The sequence below is a fragment of the Gorilla gorilla genome, chromosome 19 (assembly GCF_029281585.2).
Source record: "Gorilla gorilla gorilla isolate KB3781 chromosome 19, NHGRI_mGorGor1-v2.1_pri, whole genome shotgun sequence".
NCBI classification, from domain to species: domain Eukaryota; kingdom Metazoa; phylum Chordata; class Mammalia; order Primates; family Hominidae; genus Gorilla; species Gorilla gorilla.
In genome coordinates, this window is record NC_073243.2 from 27,249,001 (window position 1) to 27,267,525 (window position 18,525).

The window sequence follows — 18,525 nt, forward strand, 5'->3', positions numbered from 1 at the left end:
CAAGCTATTACCATTAGGGGAGACCAGGTAAAGGGTACACAAGATCTGTCTGTATTATTCCTTACAACTATAAATATACCTATAATTATCACAAAATTGTAAGTTTAATTTTTTAAATCACCATACAAAACCTGCAGATGTTTATAACAGCATTATTCGTAACTACCAAAACTTGGAAGAAACCAAGATGTACTTCAGTAGGTAAATGGATAAACTGCAGTACATCCAGACAGTGGATTATTATTCAATGCTTTTTAAAAAATCAGCTATCAAGCCATGAAAAGAAACAGAGGGAACTTAAACACATACTACTAAGTGAAAGATGTCAATATGAAAACGCTACATACTGTATTATTCTAACTATGTGACATTCTGAAAAAGGTAAAACAATGGAGGCAGTAAAAACACTCGTTGCCCAGAGTTAAGAGTGAGGATGGCATAAGTAGGTCAAGCACAGAAAAATTTTAGGACACTGAAACAATAATGATGAATATGATACTATAATGGTGGATACTTGTCATATACTATAATGATACAACATGATACTGTATTTGTACAATACTATAACGGTGGATACATACAATTATACTGCAATGACATATGATACTAAAATGGTGGATACGTGGCATTAAACTGTAATGATACAATATGATACTATAATGGTAGATACATGTCATTATAAATTTGTCCAAACACATAGAATGTACAACACAAAGGGCAAACCCTACAGTAAACTATGGACTCTGAGTGATAATGAGGTGAATGCAGGTTCATCACTTGTAACAAAGGTACTGCTCTGGTGGGGAATGTTGATAGTGGTGGAGGTTGTGCACGTGTCGAGGCAGAAGATATAAGGGTAATCTCTGTACTTTCTGCTCAATTTGCTGTGAAACTAAAACTGCCCTAAAAAAAAAAGTATATTAAGAAAAGGCATAGAGAAAACTTCTCAACAAATTTTATGAAAACAGAATTAACGTGATACCAAATACATTATGAGCAAATGACAGATCAGCTTTTCTCATAAACACAAATGCAAAATTCCTTAGCAAAATGTTAACAAATCAAATCACACAATATAAGAATAAGATAATATATCATGGCTAAATGCGGTAATCCTAGGAATACAAGATTAGTTTTAAGATCCAAAAATCAGTCAGTGAAGTTTACCATATTAATGTGCTAAATTTAAAAATCATGTGATCATCTTCATAAATGCAGAAAAGATGTGATCATCTTCATAAATGCAGAAAAGGCGTTTGACAAAATTTAACACCAAATCTTCATTTTAAAATATCAAAAAAAAAAACAGAAATCAAAGGAAATGTCAACTTAAAGGATATCCAAAGAAAACATATTTAATTGTGAGGGACTGCCTGCTTTCTCTCTAAGTTTGGGAACAAGGCAAGGTTTTCCATCCTCATCACTTTTGTTCATCATTGCCATGAATGTCCTTGATAACGTGGTAAGGGAAGACATGGCTACACAGATGGGGTCTCATAAAACAAAGTGAATGATCTTCTTTGATCATTTATTTTGTCCTTTGCACTAAATTTCATCTTTATACTTAATGTTATTTTATTAAATAATCAGCTATTTAAAGGGAAACAATTATTACATAAGCTATACATTGCATGTAGCAATGAATTATCACATAACTACAGATATGAGGAAGACCGTATTGTCTCAGAAGCTTGATTTGGGCTCAGAGATATAAGCAGCGTATTAAACCCATTTCTCAGAAGCCTGTGTACACTAAAGCAGAGATTCCAAACAAAGGAATTTCTATTTTAACCTAATAATGATATTCATTTCAGCAGATCCTTAGGGAAATCTACCAGAAGAAACTTGCTCATCAAATTCGGGTTTGGTTGAAAGTGATAAATGTTGGTGGCACATACAGGGCTCTTTTACATCCCATGGAGCCTTGATGTGGCCTCAGATTCATCACAACACCCTGCTCTGGTCATTCACCTCAAAACATCTGGATAGATACGTGGAATGAAATCTATTTTCTATCCCTGTAATAAAGTCCTGTTACTTGGGGGAAAATGTTTGTAATTCACACTGTACTCATTCAGGCTGGTCCATCTGTCGCTGGTCTGATTAGGGATATTGGTCTTTTCTTTAAAACATTGAGGTTTTTATGTCTTAAAATAGTCCGGCCACCAGACACTACAGTCTAGAAAGTGAATTCGTAATAATTATACTTCATGTAGGAAGTTCATAAAGAAGTTACCAGTTTAGTTTATTTCTTATAAATCAGGAGCCTCTGGCTGTCACTCAGGAGACTGAAATATGTTCATCTTAAGGTAGGTATGCTTAACTGTTTTTAAGAATTCCAAAAGTGGGCCAGGTGCAGTGGCTCATGCCTGTAATCACAGCATTTTGGGAGGCCAAGGCGGGTGGATCACCTGAGGTCAGGAATTTGAGACCAGCATGGCCAACATGGTGAAACCCCGTCTCTACTAAAAATACAAAAATTAGCTGGGTGTGGTAGTGGGCGCCTGTAATCCCAGCTACTTGGGAGGCTGAGGCAGGAGAATTGCTTGAGCTCGGGAGGCAGAGGTTGCAGTGAGCTGAGATCGTGCTACTGCACTCCAGCCTGGGTGACAGAGCAAGACTCTGTCTTAAAAAAAAAAAAAAAAAAAAAAATCCAAAAGTGGCTGGGCACGATGGCTCATGCCTGTAATCCCATCAGTTCCGGAGATTGAGGTGGGCAGATCACCTGAGGTCAGGGTCAGGAGTTCGAGACCAGCCTGGCCAACATGGTGAAACCCCATCTCTACTAAAAATACAAAAATTAGCTGGGCATGGTGACAGACGCCTGTAATCCCAGCTACTCAGGAAGCTGAGGCAGAAGAATCGCTTGAACCCGGGAGGCGGAGGTTGCAGTGAGCAGAGATTGCGCCCCTGCACTCCCGCCTGGGTGACAGAGCAAGACACCGTCTCCAGAAAAAAAATTCCAAAAGTTAAGAGAAAAAGTTACATCTAGAATTCCATGTGCCAGTCTCCTGTCCCGCAGGCCAGGAGACTCCAGGCCCTACGGAGGTGAGAACATCTTACATTTTAGCAGTCTGCCCTTGATGAGACAGCCAAACGCTGTCAGGTGCCCTAACACCTGTTACAGAAACCACAACAATAGAAATGGGGTCTTCAAAAAATTGCCACAGATCATTGGCAGAGCCAAAGTTACAAAGTTTGCTTTAAAGATGGTGTTCGGTCCGGGTGCGGTGGCTCACGCCTGTAATCCCAGCACTTTGGGAGGCTGAGGTGGGCTGATCACTTGAGGTCAGGAGTTCAAGACCAGCCAGGCCAACATGGTGAAACCCTGTCTCTACTGAAAATACAAAAATTAGCCGGGTGTGGTGGCAGGTGCCTGTAATCCCAGCTACTCAAGAGGCTGAGGCAGAAGAATCACTTGAACCTGGGAGGTGGAGGTTGCAGTGAGCAGAGATTGCACCACTGCACTCCAGCCTGGGCGACAGAGTGAGACTCCATCTCCAAAAATAAAAAAAAATAAAGATGGTGTTCAGTGTAAACCTTTCTTTACAAATCCTATCTAGCTGTTGAAAGAGTGTCCCTTAAAGTTGATTACATATCCAATAGCTCGATTTCCAAAGGAAATCCCTGATTTGGGGGAATATAGATCTCTGTAGGCGCTGGCTTCTTGGGTTTCTAAGCTGCATGCAGGAGAGTCATGGAATTTAAGCTTTACGCTAGGGTCATGTGGCACTGAACCCACAAGTGGTTTAAGGTCTGCAATGGGAAGCAATTGTGTCTTTTGAAACACTGTGAGTAGACAGTTTAGAGTCTGACATCAGAGCAGGGAGGGTTTTCAAGGACCAGCTTCTGTGAGACAAACCTTCCAAAGCAAGTACTAGAGAGGACAGTCATTGTGTCACCTACCCCTGGAGTTATGTTCAAATGACATGAACAAGGATGGATAACTCTTGTCTGCCTGGGTGCCATGAGCCAGGGGTCTCTGAGGCCAGGTGTTTTCAGGGACTTCCCACCTTCTCACGCTTTCCCCCTCCCATTCTTTATCTTCAGGGGGAGCTGACTATGACCAGCCACATGGAGAACTTACAGAATGCCCTGTACTTCGATATGGTGCCAGAGTCCTGGGCTAGACGAGCCTACCCTTCCACAGCAGGCCTGGCAGCCTGGTTTCCAGACCTCCTCAACAGAATCAAGGAGCTAGAGGCTTGGACGGGTGACTTTACAATGCCCTCCACTGTGTGGCTGACAGGCTTCTTCAACCCCCAGTCGTTCCTGACTGCCATCATGCAGTCAACGGCTCGCAAGAATGAGTGGCCACTGGACCAGATGGCCCTGCAATGTGACATGACGAAGAAGAACAGAGAAGAGTTTAGGAGTCCTCCTCGGGAAGGGGCCTACATCCATGGCCTCTTCATGGAAGGTGCCTGCTGGGACACACAGGTAAAGCTTGGAATGAACCAAAGGGCATCTTTCTGGGGGCTCATTAAATACACATTGCTTCCTATGAAGTGTGACTACTAAAAGAGATATTCCTGAATCTTTTTCTCTAGGTAACCTTCTTTCCTTGAGGCCATCAGGCCATTTTTATTTAGCCAGGGGTGGTGCAAAGAGTATAAGCTTTGCAGAGGCAGTAGAGTGGAGAGGTTAATAGCAAGGGCTTTGGAACCAGACTGGCTGGGTCTGAATCCCAGCACCACCATTTATTAACTCTGTAACCTTAGATATAGTTTCACCTTTCCACACCTCACCTGTTAGATGGGAGAAGAGCGTCATTGTAAAAATTAAACGAGCTAATATGTAAGACACTTGAACAGTACCTGGCACATAGGCAGTGATCAAAAAGTGTTGGAGTCAGCTATCTCTGCTGCTGCTGCTGCTGTGTGTCTGTCACCCAGGCTGGAGTACAGTGGCACGATCTTAGCTCACTGAAACCTCCGCCTCCCGAGTTCAAGCAACTCTCCTGCCTCACCTCCTTGGTCCACTTTCCACATTCATGAGCTCTCAAAGGGCAGGAATCTTCTGCCTTTTATGTTGTCCTATGTCAGCAAAGAGGAGCCAGTAGATATCACTTAAAGTGGCATTTTGAAAGGATTCCTCATCAAAGGCTAATAAAAACGTGAGTCACATGAGATTGGAGAAGATGTTTCATCACCAGTAAGAATATGCAAATAGAGATTTACTTGGTTAAGTAGTACCCCCAAAAATTCATGTCTAGGCATAACCCCAGAATGATTATTTAGAAATAAGGTCTTTGCAGATGTAATAAGTTATGATGAGGTCATACTGGATTATCATGAACCCTAAATCCAAAGACCAGTGCCCTTATAAAAAGACCACACAGGTCGGGCACAGTGGCTCACACCTGTAATCCCAGCACTTCGGGAGGCCGAGGCGGGCAGATCACCTGAGGTCAGGAGTTTGAGACCAGCCTGACCAACATGGAGAAACCCCATCTCTACTAAAAATACAAAATTAGCCAGGCATGGTGGTGCATGCCTGTTATCCCAGCTACTCGGAAGGCTGAAGCAGGAGAATCGCTTGAACCCGGGAGGTGGAGGTTGCAGTGAGCCGAGATCACACCATTGCATTCCAGCCTGGGCAACAAGAGCAAAACTCCATCTCAAAAAAAAAAAGAAGACAACGACCACATAGATGGACACAGATATGGGAACAATAGACACTGGATTATTAGAGGGTGTAGGGAGAGGTGGGGGTCAATAAAAACTAACTATCCGGTACTATTCTCACTAACTAGATGAGGGGATCCATACTCCAAACCTCAGCATCATACAATATTCCCATGTAACAAATCTGCATATGTACCCCCTGTATCTAAGAGTTGAAATTTTTTTAAAAAAAGAAACTAAAAGAAAAAGAGATGGAAAATTTTGTTGAGACATGTTTTATAATGCTTACCGTTCTAGTGGATATAGCAAGTAAAGTCTCATGAAGTATTATTAGCAGTAGGAAATGTATTCATTCATTCCCTATAGGCTTGCAGTTAAACAAATTACCTCAAAAAAAACAAAACAAAGAAGACCATGTAGAGACACAGAAGAGAATTCCCTATGAAGACAGAGGCAGAGATTGGAGTGATGTATCTACAAGCTGAGGAATTCCAGGGATTACCAGCAACCATCAGAAGCTAGGAAAGGTATGGGATGGTTTCTGCTTCAGAACCTCCAGGAGGACCAACTCTGCCCATAATTTGACTTAGGACTTCTGGCCTCCAGAACTGTGAGAAATATGTTGTTTCAAGCCATCAAGTTTGTGGCATTTTATTATGCCAGCCCTAGGAAAGCAATTCAAGAGCCAACAGAAAGGACAGTAAAGTAGGGTAATGTTTAGAAAGCCTGAATCTTGAGAAGGAAGTTGACTTCCCTCTCTCCACCTAAACATTTGCACAAGATTCTGTCAGTGGAGATCATATATGGATTGCATTAGGTATAAGGTGGCCTAGAGCAAGCCACAGCTATTAATAGAATCCTCCAAACCACCAAAATGAGAGAAGTACCAAAAGGAAAGTAGGCAAGAAGCTCAGAAGGAAAGTCAGTGACACTGGAAGTGGGGGAATGATATCAGTTTCAATTGTCAACCTCCCATTTTTCATACCTCATTGTAAATAATAATAAAAACTTCCCCAAAATCAATACTTCTTCACCAAAAGCTGTTGTTCTCAAAGGTTTTATCCCAGAAAGATGTTGGCAAAAATGGAAGAGTCAGGACCTCCTAAAATCCTCTCCTCCATAAAACAATGAGAACATTCACAAAAACTGAGTCAGAATCAACTTTCTTAGAATTCTGGAAATTAACCAAAGGCTTTCAGCAATCCAAGAAGTGTTTATTCAAGCAAAACAGCTGAATCTCAGTAGGAAGAACAGTCTATGGCCTTTTAACTTGTCCATTCCCATCTCAACCCAACCCCTAGCTTGGAGGTTACCTATAAAACCAACAGACAACAATCACAGTGAAACCAATAGCCTGGAAACCACTGGAAGGGGCAAAATGGGGTTGGAGCACCTTCAAAGCCCTGTTCCCCACCTCCCCACAAAAAAACTGTCATTATTTTGCCTGTCCAGGGATTCTCTGGACTCACAAGTCTTTATTTCACCTGAGTTGGAACTCACCCAGGGCAACAGTCTTTTTCCCCAGGGCATTTGTTGAAGACAATCAAAGACAACTGCTTAACATTGCAGTTTGTCTGAAGCAGTAGATAATAGTGGTGCAAACAGTAGGCTAATCAAAAAGCTTAAAAGGGCAAGTCGGAGAATGAGATGGCCATAGGGGGCTTTGAAAACCCCTGACATGTTCCTGGAAATCTAGGCCATGCCTATGTGCAGATCTGTGCACACACCCACAGCTGTGGACATGCTCAAGAGAGTTAAGAAGGCTGTACACTCTAGCTAACCTTGAGGTTCTAGGAAAACAGGGGAGTGAAATCTAAGCAGAGTTTTAAACTGCCTGGCTAAGCATTGAAGGTGTGCTCCAACACTTGCACACAGCCACTCAGCCAAGACTTTGTGACTTATTGGTTCTAGGCATTTGAGAAAATCTGTCCAATTATTTGGTGACCTCTAAGCTAATAGAGCAGGCCACTTCAGTGGCCATACTTGACAAAGAATATAGACTTTACAGAATCAGTTCAGAAAAGTCACTAAACAAACCCTGACAAGAGAGAGAATATGATTTGCAGAGTGGCCACATTATTTAAAATGCCCAAGTTTTCAACAAAAAAATTATGATATACAAAGAAACAAAAAGCAATGGCCCATACACAAGGAAGAAAGCAATCAATGCAAACTATTCCTGAGGGGGATCAAATATTGGACTTGCTAGACAAAGACTTTAAATCAGCTATTTTAAAGATGTTCCAATAACCAAAAGAAACCATGTCTAAATAACTAAAGAAAATTGTGTGAACTATGTATCACCGAATAGAGAATACAGAGAGAAAAATTATATATGTTTTTAAAAGAATAAAGTAGGAACTCTGGAGTTGAAAAATACCTAAAATGAAAACTCAGTAGAGGAATTCAATAGCAGAACTGAATAGGCAGAAAAATCAGCAAATTTAGAATCAGATCAATTGAAATTATCCAGTTAGAAGAAAAAAAATGAGAAAATGAAGAGTCTCAGAGACCTCTGGGATACCATCAAGCATACCAACATATGCACAATGGTAGTTTAGAAAGGAAAGGAGAGATAAAGGGACAGAAAGACTATTTGAAGAGATAATAACCCAAAACTGCCCAAATTTGAAGAAAAACATTAATTTACATTAATTTACATGTCCAAGAAGCTCAATGAAATCCAAGTAGAACAAACTCAGAGATCCATACCAAGACATATTATAGTCAAACTGGTGAAAGATAAAGAAGAAAATCTTGAAAGCAACAAAAGTGGCTCATCACTTAACAAGGGGTTCTCAATGAGAGTAATAGCTGATTGCTCATCAGAAACCATGAAAGAGAAGGCAGTACAATGGCATAGTCAAAATGCTGAAAGAAAAAGACTATCTGCCAAGAATCCTACCTGCAGCAAAACTCTCTTTCAAAAGTGAAGAAAGTGAGACATTCTCAGATTTTTTAAGAGAGAGAGAGAGAGAATTCATCACTAGTAAACCAGCCTTACAGGAAATACTAAAGGGAGTCCTTCAGGCAAAAGGAAAGGATACTAGACAGAAACTCAAGTCCACACAAAGATATAGAATACTGATAAAGGCAATTACATATGTAAGCATAAAAGATAGTATAAATGCATCTTTTGTAATTTTTATTTCTCTTCTAATTTAAAGGACAACTGCATAAGGAAATAATTATAAATCTGTGTTGATGGATAGAAATGTATAAAGATGTAATGTAAATGATGAAAACAGCACAAAGGAGGGAGAGGGAATGGAGCTATACAAGATTAGCTTTTGTATACCATTGAAAGTAAGCTGGAATTAGGCTGGGCACAGTGGCTCAGGCCTGTAATCCCAGCACTTTGGGAGGATGAGGTGGTTGGATCACTTGAGGTCAGGAGTTTGAGACCAGCCTGGCCAATATGGCAAAATTAGCCAGGCATGGTGGCACACACCTGTAGTCCCAGCACACACCTGGGGAGGCTAAGGCAGGAGAATTGCTTGAACCCAGGAGGCAGAGGTTGCAGTGAGCCAAGATCATGCCATTGCACTCCAGCCTGGGCAACAGAGCAAGACTCCATCTCAAAAAAAAAAAAGTAAGCTGGAATTAATCTGAAACAGATTGTTATGTACATTAGAATATTTTTTGTTTTTTGTTTTTTTTAAGACTAGGTGACTTACTTTGCCACCCAGGCGGGAGTGCAGTGGCATGAACAGGGCTCACTGCAGCCTCAACTTCCTGGGCTCAAGCAATCCTCTTGCCTCAGTTCCCAAGTAGCTGGGACTACAGGCATGTGCCACCATGCGCCACCATGCCCGGCTAACTTTTTTGAATTTTAATAGAGATGAGTTCTCCCTATGTTGCCCAGGCTGGCCTCCAACTCCTGAGCTCAAGAGATCTTCCTGCCTTGGCCTCCCAGGGTGCTGAGATTACAGGTGTAAGGCACCATGCCCAGCCTTAGAATGGTAATTGTAATCCCCAAGGCAACCACTAATAATTTAAAAAATAGTAAACAAGGGAAATTAAAACGATACACTAGTGTATATCTGTTAATACAAGAGAAGACAGTAATGGAGAACTAGAGAAATAAAAAAGACATATAGAAAACAAATAGCAGATTCTACTTAATCAGTGATTACATTAAATGTAAATGGATTAAGCAATACAATTTTAAAAAGGCAGAGATTAGCTAAATGAATTTTAAAAAACAAACCATGAAACCCATCATGATCCAATTATATCATTTCCACAAAAGACACGTTTTAGATTGGAAGATACCAATAGGTTAAAAGAAAACAGATGGAAACAGATATGCCATGCAAACAGTAACCAAAAGGCAGCTGAGAGGCTATACTGTATCAGACAAAATAGACTTTATAAGGTAAAAATTGTTACTGAAAAATAAATAGGATAGAAATTATAGAGACAAAAAAAGGACATTTTATGAGAATAAAAAGATCAACCCATCAAGAAGATACAATTGTAAATATGTATGCACCTAACAAAAGAGCCCCCAAAATATACAAAACAGAAACTGACAGAATTAAAGGAAGAAGTAAACAATTCAACCATAATAATTGGAGCTGTCAATACATCCTGTTAATGGTGACTGCTAATGATTATAGAGTTTCTTTTTAGGGAGATGCAAATGTTTTAGAATTAGACAGTGATAATGATCGTACAACTCTGTCAACACACCAAAAACCACTAAATTATACACTTTAAAAGGATTGGTTTTACAGTATGTGGGGGAAAAAAAAGAGGTTCTACCTCTGTTCCTATTCCTTGCCATACACATTCATCTCTGTAGGGCAAGGAGGTCCCCACTGTTTACCTTAATTCTGTTACTCACCGTCCTTTACCTCATCAGCCTCTAAAAGAAGTGAAGAGCTACATCCTTCCCTTTAAATAAATTTCACACAAATAAACCAAACTTTGTCCATGGCATAAAGGCCTCAGAGTCACATGGACACAAAGAATCTGTGAAACACTCTGAATCAGCATTTCCCAAAGTATAGTCCATAAGGCACTAGTGCCATGGGAAATGAATAGGTTGCAAAAGAGAAAGGTCCTGTGGTCAAATAAGTTTGGGAAACACCAGGTTAAATAAACTGTTTTCTTTATTGCTAGGACTTCTTGTGTTCAGTGTGGTAGTGTATGTTGTAAAACGTCAAGTCCAGAATATGGTAAGCACCACTTCCCAAATTTATTGGACCAAGGGAGACTTTGGCTCCGCAGAACATTTCTCGGGACTAGTAGGAAAAATTGCTCTGTACAGCTGTATTGAAATAGCTCAGAAAATCATAGGGAGGCCTCATCTGGAAAGCTACAGAATAGTCAGGTCCACATTACATGAGTAAAGATAGAATGTAGCCCTCTCCACTCTAGAGGATGGAGGAGGTTGCATGTGAAACAGAAAAGAAACAGAAACAGGACATAACAAAAGCCTTAAAAGCTAAAGCATTTGCTGGCAGAAACTGTGTCTTAGTCATTTTTAAATCCCCAGCACCTAGCCTGACATCTGGCAAATATACACATTCGATATGCTCATGAAATGAATTAATGAAAAAACAAACTAGGGGAGAATCAAGCTCCAAAGGGATTCATTTGTATATGATAATAGCTTTTGGAACTCTGCTTCACCTGATTTAGGCTGAGAAAAATAGAAACGTGTTTCTACATATCAGATGCATTCCATCAAAGGCTGCTGAGAAAACCTGGAAGGGGGCAGGCATAAAGGCAGCCATGTCAGCCCAGTCTTTCCTCCCTTGGATCTGCTAACAAGAGCAAGGCTGGTTGGCTGGGCTCTGGGTCTGATCTAAGGTGCCTCTTCTCATGTTTTATCCTCAGGCTGGGATCATTACAGAGGCAAAGCTGAAGGATCTGACACCCCCTATGCCTGTGATGTTCATCAAGGCCATTCCTGCAGATAAGCAGGACTGCCGCAGTGTCTATTCCTGTCCTGTGTACAAGACTAGTCAGCGGGGACCCACCTACGTGTGGACTTTCAACCTGAAGACTAAGGAAAACCCATCCAAGTGGGTTCTGGCTGGAGTAGCCTTGCTTCTCCAGATTTAGCATCCTGCAGAGCCACTGAGAAAATAAAAAAGCTGGGCTTGGAGGCTGCCCAGAGGGACAGGTGGGTGAAGGGTCACCACAGACACTTAGAAAGGTAAGAAACCATGAGCACTCACAATTCTGTAGAATTCCTCTAGGGAACTTGGAGAGGTGTGCCTAAGGTGAGGCTGAGCTGAAGGAATGTGGGCCCAGGTTTCTTAATAAAATGATTTTACTCTTTAACTGTGTCTGGCCCAGGATTTGAGAGCTGCTGAATCATAAATGATCATGTAGAGACCAAGAGAAACAAACCACAAGGGCCCTGACCTTGTTACACAACACTATCCTAGGTGCTCTTCTTCCAGGCTACCCCACGCAGTCCTTGGACCAGTGGTATTGGCATCACCCATGAACCAGAATCTCCATTTTAACAATCTCTCTGGAAAATCTGTATGCACATTATAGTTTGAGAAACACTACCCTGGAGCAGGGGTCACCAACATTTTTCCATAAAGAGCCAGTTAGTGAATACTTTTAGTGATTTACAGGCCACAATGCCTCTGTTTGAACTTTGCAACTTTGCCGTGGTAGACCAACAGTAACCATAAATGATGAGTAAATGAAGGGGTGCGATTGCATTCTAACAAATTTTATTTACAAAAACAAGCAATGGGCCATATTTTGCTGATCCCTGCTGTAGAGGATAACGGATGTGTATACTGATATTTATCCTTCATTAATTCATGCATCCACTCAATACATTTTAATCTGACACCTACTATTTGTTGTGGATACAGTGTGAACAAGCAAACAGGAAGTATCTCCATCATCCTTTCAATCATTTAAGAGGAAGCCAAGAAGAAATCTTTACTGTAAAGCCTTTTTTTTTTTTTTTGAGATGGAGTCTCGCTTTGTCACCCAGGGTGGAGTGCATTGGGGCAATCTCTGCTCACTGCAACCTCTGCCTCCTGGGTTCAAGCGATTCTCCTGCCTCAGCCTCCCGACTAGCTGGGATTACAGGCGCCTGCCACCCTGCCTGGCTAATTTTTATATTTTTGGTAGAGACAGGGTTCCACCATGTTGGTCAGGCTGATCTTGAACTCCTGACCTCAGGTGATGTGCCTGCCTCAGCCTCCCAAAGTGCTGGGATTACAGGCGTGAGCCACCGCGCCTGGCCATTCTAAAGCTTTTTAATCTAAAAATTTTCTAGATTTACCTCCGTGGAACAAATTTTCACTGGAAGTCCAATGGGTTTAACAGTTTTGATGAGTTTTAAAAAGCTCTATGAGGCAGCTTGTTTGGTAAGAAAAGTACGGGAGGACCCAGTATTCCTTCTGTGATTATTCCCTCCTAACCTTTCAGAAACTTAATTTTGTGATTACTGTTTTGAACAGTGGTTCTTAAACTTGAACAGGCATCAGAATCCCCTGGAGGGCTTGTTAAAACAAAGATTACTGGGACCCGCCCTTCAGTATTTCTGATTCAGGAAGTTTAAACAAATTGCCAATGCTGCTGGTCTGGAGTTTGAGAACTCGTGATTTAAAACCTCAAATCCCATCATCCTATAAATCTCTGCTATACAGAATATGGAATCTGATGCTAATTCCTCTATGATTTTCCTGCTTTCTTCCTTGCAGTTCCTGCACCCCCTAAGTGGGGCCTTCTCATCTTCATGATACAAGGGAGTTAAATTTTACTGCTGGAAGCCAGGACCTCCAGCTTGGGTGTTGTCCCTCCTCTCCCATCAACTAGTAATGCACTTGCAGTTTCCTAACTATAGGTTAATCTGTTTTCAGGGAGATAACTCTGTCCACATTAGCATCATCCTTCCTGAGCCTCACCCATAGTAGTATAATAACATCAGGGAGGCCGGGCGCGGCGGCTCATGCCTGTAATCCCAGCAATTTGGGAGGCTGAGGCAGGCGGATGACGAGGTCAGGAGATCAAGACCATCCTGGCCAACATGGTGAAACCCCGTCTCTATTAATACAAAAATTAGCTGAGTTTGGTGGTGTGTGCCTGTAATCCCAGCTACTCGGGAGGCTGAGGCAGGAGAATTGCTTGAACCAGGGAGTCGGAGGTTGCAGTGAGCCGAAATCATGCCACTGCACCACTGCACTGCAGCCTGGCAACAAAGCAAGACTCTGTCTCACCAAAAAAAAAAAAAAAAAAAAAAAAAATCAGGCCTAAAGAAGGAGGTGGAAGATGATGGGAGGGGGAAGTCTCACTGTCAGGCCTCTGAGCCCAAGCCAAGCCATCGCATCCCCTGTGACTTGCACCTATACGCCCAGATGGCCTGAAGTAACTGAAGAATCACAAAAGAAGTGAAAAGGCCCTGCCCCGCCTTAACTGATGACATTCCACCATTGTGATTTGTTCCTGCCCCACCTTAACTGAGTGATTAATCCTGGGAATTTCCTTCTCCTGGCTCAGAAGCTCCCCCACTGAGCACCTTGTGACCCCCGCCCCTGCCCACCAGAGAACAACCCCCTTTGACTGTAATTTTTCATTACCTTCCCAAATCCTATAAAACGGCCCCACCCCTATCTCCCTTCGCTGACTCTGTTTTTGGACTCAGCCCACCTGCACCCAGGTGAAATAAACAACCATGTTGCTCACACAAAGCCTGTTTGGTGGTCTCTTCACACGGACGCGCATGAAATTTGGTGCCGTGACTCGGATCGGGGGACCTCCCTTGGGAGATCAATCCCCCGCCCTCCTGCTCTTTGCTCCGTGAGAAAGATCCACCTACGACCTCAGGTCCTCAGACCGATCAGCCCAAGAAACATCTCACCAATTTCAAATCCAGTAAGCGGCCTCTTTTTACTCTCTTCTCCAACCTCCCTCACTATCCCTCAACCTCTTTCTCCTTTCAATCTTGGCGCCACACTTCAATCTCTCCCTTCTCTTGATTTCAATTCCTTTCATTTTCTGGTAGAGACAAAGGAGACACGTTTTATCCGTGGACCCAAAACTCCGGTGCCGGTCACAGACTGGGAAGGCAGCCTTCCCTTGGTGTTTAATCATTGCAGGGACACCTCTCTGATTATAAACTCACATTTCAAGGGTGTGAGACCATGCAGGGACGCCTGCTTTGGTCCTTCACCCTTAGCGGCAAGTCCCGCTTTTCTGGGGAAGGGGCAAGTACCCCAACCCCTTCTCTCGTCTCTACCCCTTCTCTGCTTTTCTGGGGAAGGGGCAAGTACCCCAACCCCTTCTCTCCTTGTCTCTACCCCTTCTCTGCTTTTCTGGGGAAGGGGCAAGTACCCCTCAACCCCTTCTCCTTCACCCTTAGCGGCAAGTCCTGCTTTCCTGGGGCAGGGGCAAGTACCCCTCAACCTCTTCTCCTTCACCCTCAGCGGCAAGTCCCGCTTTCCTGGGGCAGGGGCAAGTACCCCTCAACCCCTTCTCCTTCACCCTCAGCGGCAAGTCCCGCTTTCCTGGGGCAGGGGCAAGTACCCCTCAACCTCTTCTCCTTCACCCTCAGCGGCAAGTCCCGCTTTCCTGGGGCAGGGGCAAGTACCCCTCAACCCCTTCTCCTTCACCCTCAGTGGCAAGTCCCGCTTTCCTGGGGCAGGGGCAAGTACCCCTCAACCCCTTCTCCTTCACCCTCAGTGGCAAGTCCCGCTTTCCTGGGGCAGGGGCAAGTACCCCTCAACACCTTCTCCTTCACCCTTAGTGGCAAGTCCCGCTTTCCTAGGGGGCAAGAACCCCCCAATCCCTTATTTCCACACCCCAACCTCTTATCTCCTCGCCCCAGTCCCTTATTTCCACGCCCCAACCTCTTATCTCTGCATCCCAATCCCTTATTTCCGCGCCCCAACCTCTTATCTGTGCGCCCCAATGCCTTATTTCCGTGCCCCGACCCCCCCTCCCGCTTTTCTGGAAGGTAAGAACCCCCGAACCCCTTCCCTCCGTGTCTCTACGCTCTCTTTTCTCTGGGCTTGCCTCCTTCACTATGGGCAAGCTTCCACCTTCCATTCCTCTTCCTTCTCCCTTAGCCTGTGTTCTTAAGAACTTAAAACCTCTTCAACTCTCACCTGACCTAAAATCTAAGCGTCTTATTTTCTTCTGTAATGCCGCTTGACCCCAATACAAACTCGACAGTAGTTCCAAATAGCCGGAAAACGGCACTTTCAATTTTTCCATCCTACAAGATCTAAATAATTCTTGTCGTAAAATGGGCAAATGGTCTGAGGTGCCTGATGTCCAGGCATTCTTTTACACATCAGTCCATTCCTAGTCTCTGTGCCCAATGCGACTCGTCCCAAATCTCCCGCCTGTCCCCTCAGTCCCAACCCCAAGTGTCGCTGAGTCTTTCTAATCTTCCTTTTCTACAGACCCATCTGACCTCTCCCCTCCTCGCCAGGCCAAGCTAGGTCCCAATTCTTCCTCAGCCTCCACTCCTCCACCCTATAATCTTTTTATTGCCTCCCGTCCTCACACCTGGTCCGGCTTACAGTTTTCATTCCATGACTAGCCCTCCCCCACCTGCCCAGCAATTTACTCTTAAAAAGGTGGCTGGAGCTAAAGGCATAGTCAAGGTTAATGCTCCTTTTTCTTTATCCCAAATCAGAAAGCGTTTAGGCTCTTTTTCATCAAATATAAAAACCCAGTTCATGGCTCGTTTGGCAGCAACCCTGAGACACTTTACAGCCCTAGACCCTAAAAGGTCAAAAGGCCATCTTATTCTCAATATACACTTTATTACCCAATCTGCTCCCGACATTAACTCCAAAAATTGGAATCTGGCCCTCAAACCCCACAACAAGACTTAATTAACCTCACCTTCAAGGTGTGCAGTAACAGAAAAAAGTTGCAATTCCTTGCCTCCACTGTGAGACAAACCCCAGCCACATCTCCAGCACACAAGAACTTCCAAACGCCTGAACCGCAGCAGCCAGGCGTTCCTCCAGAACCTCCTCCCCCAGGAGCTTACTACAAGTGCCAGAAATCTGGCCACCAGGCCAAGGAATGCCTGCAGCCCAGGATTCCTCCTAAGCCGTGTCCCATCTGTACGGGACCCCATTGGAAATCGGACTGTTCAACTCACCTGGCAGACACTCCCAGAGCCCCTGGAACTCTGACCCAAGGCTCTCTGACTGACTCCTTCTTGGCTTACCGGCTGAAGACTGACGCTGCCTGATCGCCTCGGAAGCCCCGTAGACCATCACGGACGCCGAGCTTTAGGTAACTCTCACAGTGGAAGGTTAAGTCCGTCCCCTTCTTAATCAATATGGAGGCTACCCATTCCACATTACCTTATTTTCAAGGGCCTGTTTCCCTTGCCTCCATAACTGTTGTGGGTATTGACAGCCAGGTTTCTAAACTTCTTAAAACTCCTCAACTCTGGTGCCAACTTAGACAACACTCTTTTATGCACTCTTTTTTAGTTATCTCCACCTGCCCAGTTCCCTTATTAGGCCGAGATATTTTAACCAAATGATCTGCTTCCCTGACTATTCCTGGACTACAGCCACATCTCATTACCACCCTTCTTCCCAATCCAAAGCCTCCTCTGCGTCCTCCTCTTGTATCCCCCCACCTTAACCCACAAGTATAAGATACCTCTACTCCCTCCTTGGTGACCGATCATGCACCCCTTACCATCTCATTAAAACCTAATCACCCTTACCCCGCTCAATGCCAATATCCCATCCCACAGCATGCTTTGAAAGGATTAAAGCCTGTTATCACTCACCTGCTACAGCATGGCCTTTTAAAACCTATAAACTCTCCTTACAATTCCCCCATTTTACCTGTCCTAAAACCAGACAAGCCTTACAAGTTAGTTCAGGATCTGTGCCTTATCAACCAAATTGTTTTGCCTATCCACCCTATGATGCCAAACCCATATACTCTCCTATCCTCAATACCTCCCTCCACAATCCATTATTCTGTTCTGGATCTCAAACGTGCTTTCTTTACTACTCCTTTGCACCTGTCATCCCAGCCTCTCTTCACTTTCACTTGGACTGACCCTGACACCCATCAGGCTCAGCAAATTACCTGGGCTGTACTGCCACAAGGCTTCACAGACAGCCCCCATTACTTCAGTCAAGCCCAAATTTCATCCTCATCTGTTACCTATCTCGGCATAATTCTCGTAAAAACACACGTGCTCTCCCTGCTGATCGTGTCCGATTAATCTCCCAAACCTCAATCCCTTACAAAACAACTCCTTTCCTTCCTAGGCATGGTTAGTGCAGTCAGAATTCTTACACAAGAGCCAGGACCGCACCCCTGTAGCCTTTCTGTCAAACAACTTGACCTTACTGTTTTAGCCTAGCCCTCATGTCTGCGTGCAGCGGCTGCCGCTGCTTTAATACTTTTAGAGGCCTTTCCTACAAGGTCTGAGAAGGCCACCACAGTCATTTCTTCCCTTCTGTCAGACATAATTCCTCAGTTTAGCCTTCCCACCTCTATACAGTCTGATAACAGACCAGCCTTTATTAGTCAAATCAGCCAAGCATTTTTTCAGGCTCTTAGTATTCAGTGACAGACTAATGGTCTATTAAAAACACACCTCACCAAGCTCAGCCACCAACTTAAAAAGGACTGGACAATACTTTTACCACTTTCCCTTCTCAGAAGTCAGACCTGTTGTCCTCAGAATGCTACAAGGTACAGCCCATTTAAGCTCCTGTATAGACGCTCCTTTTTATTAGGCCCCAGTCTCATTCCAGACACCAGACCAACTTCGACTGTGCCCCCAAATAACTTGTCATCCCTACTATCTTCTGTCTAGTCATACTCCTATTCACCGTTCTCAACTACTCATACATGCCCTGCTCTTGTTTACACTGCCGGTTTACACTGTTTCTCCAAGCCATCACAGCTGATA

The 18,525-nt window shown here is 43.6% G+C and overlaps 1 protein-coding gene across 1 annotated transcript in view; it reads left to right on the forward strand.

Annotated features, from left to right (window-relative positions):
* Window positions 1-12,013, forward strand: part of DNAH9 (dynein axonemal heavy chain 9) — a 372,401-nt gene extending 360,388 nt beyond the window's left edge. The window contains exons 68-69 of the mRNA XM_031003344.3: window positions 4,051-4,440; window positions 11,475-12,013. Coding sequence (XP_030859204.3) covers window positions 4,051-4,440; window positions 11,475-11,702 — 618 coding nt within the window. The 3' untranslated portion in view covers window positions 11,703-12,013. The remainder of the gene's footprint in view (window positions 1-4,050; window positions 4,441-11,474) is intronic.
* The last annotated feature ends 6,512 nt before the right edge of the window (window positions 12,014-18,525 follow it).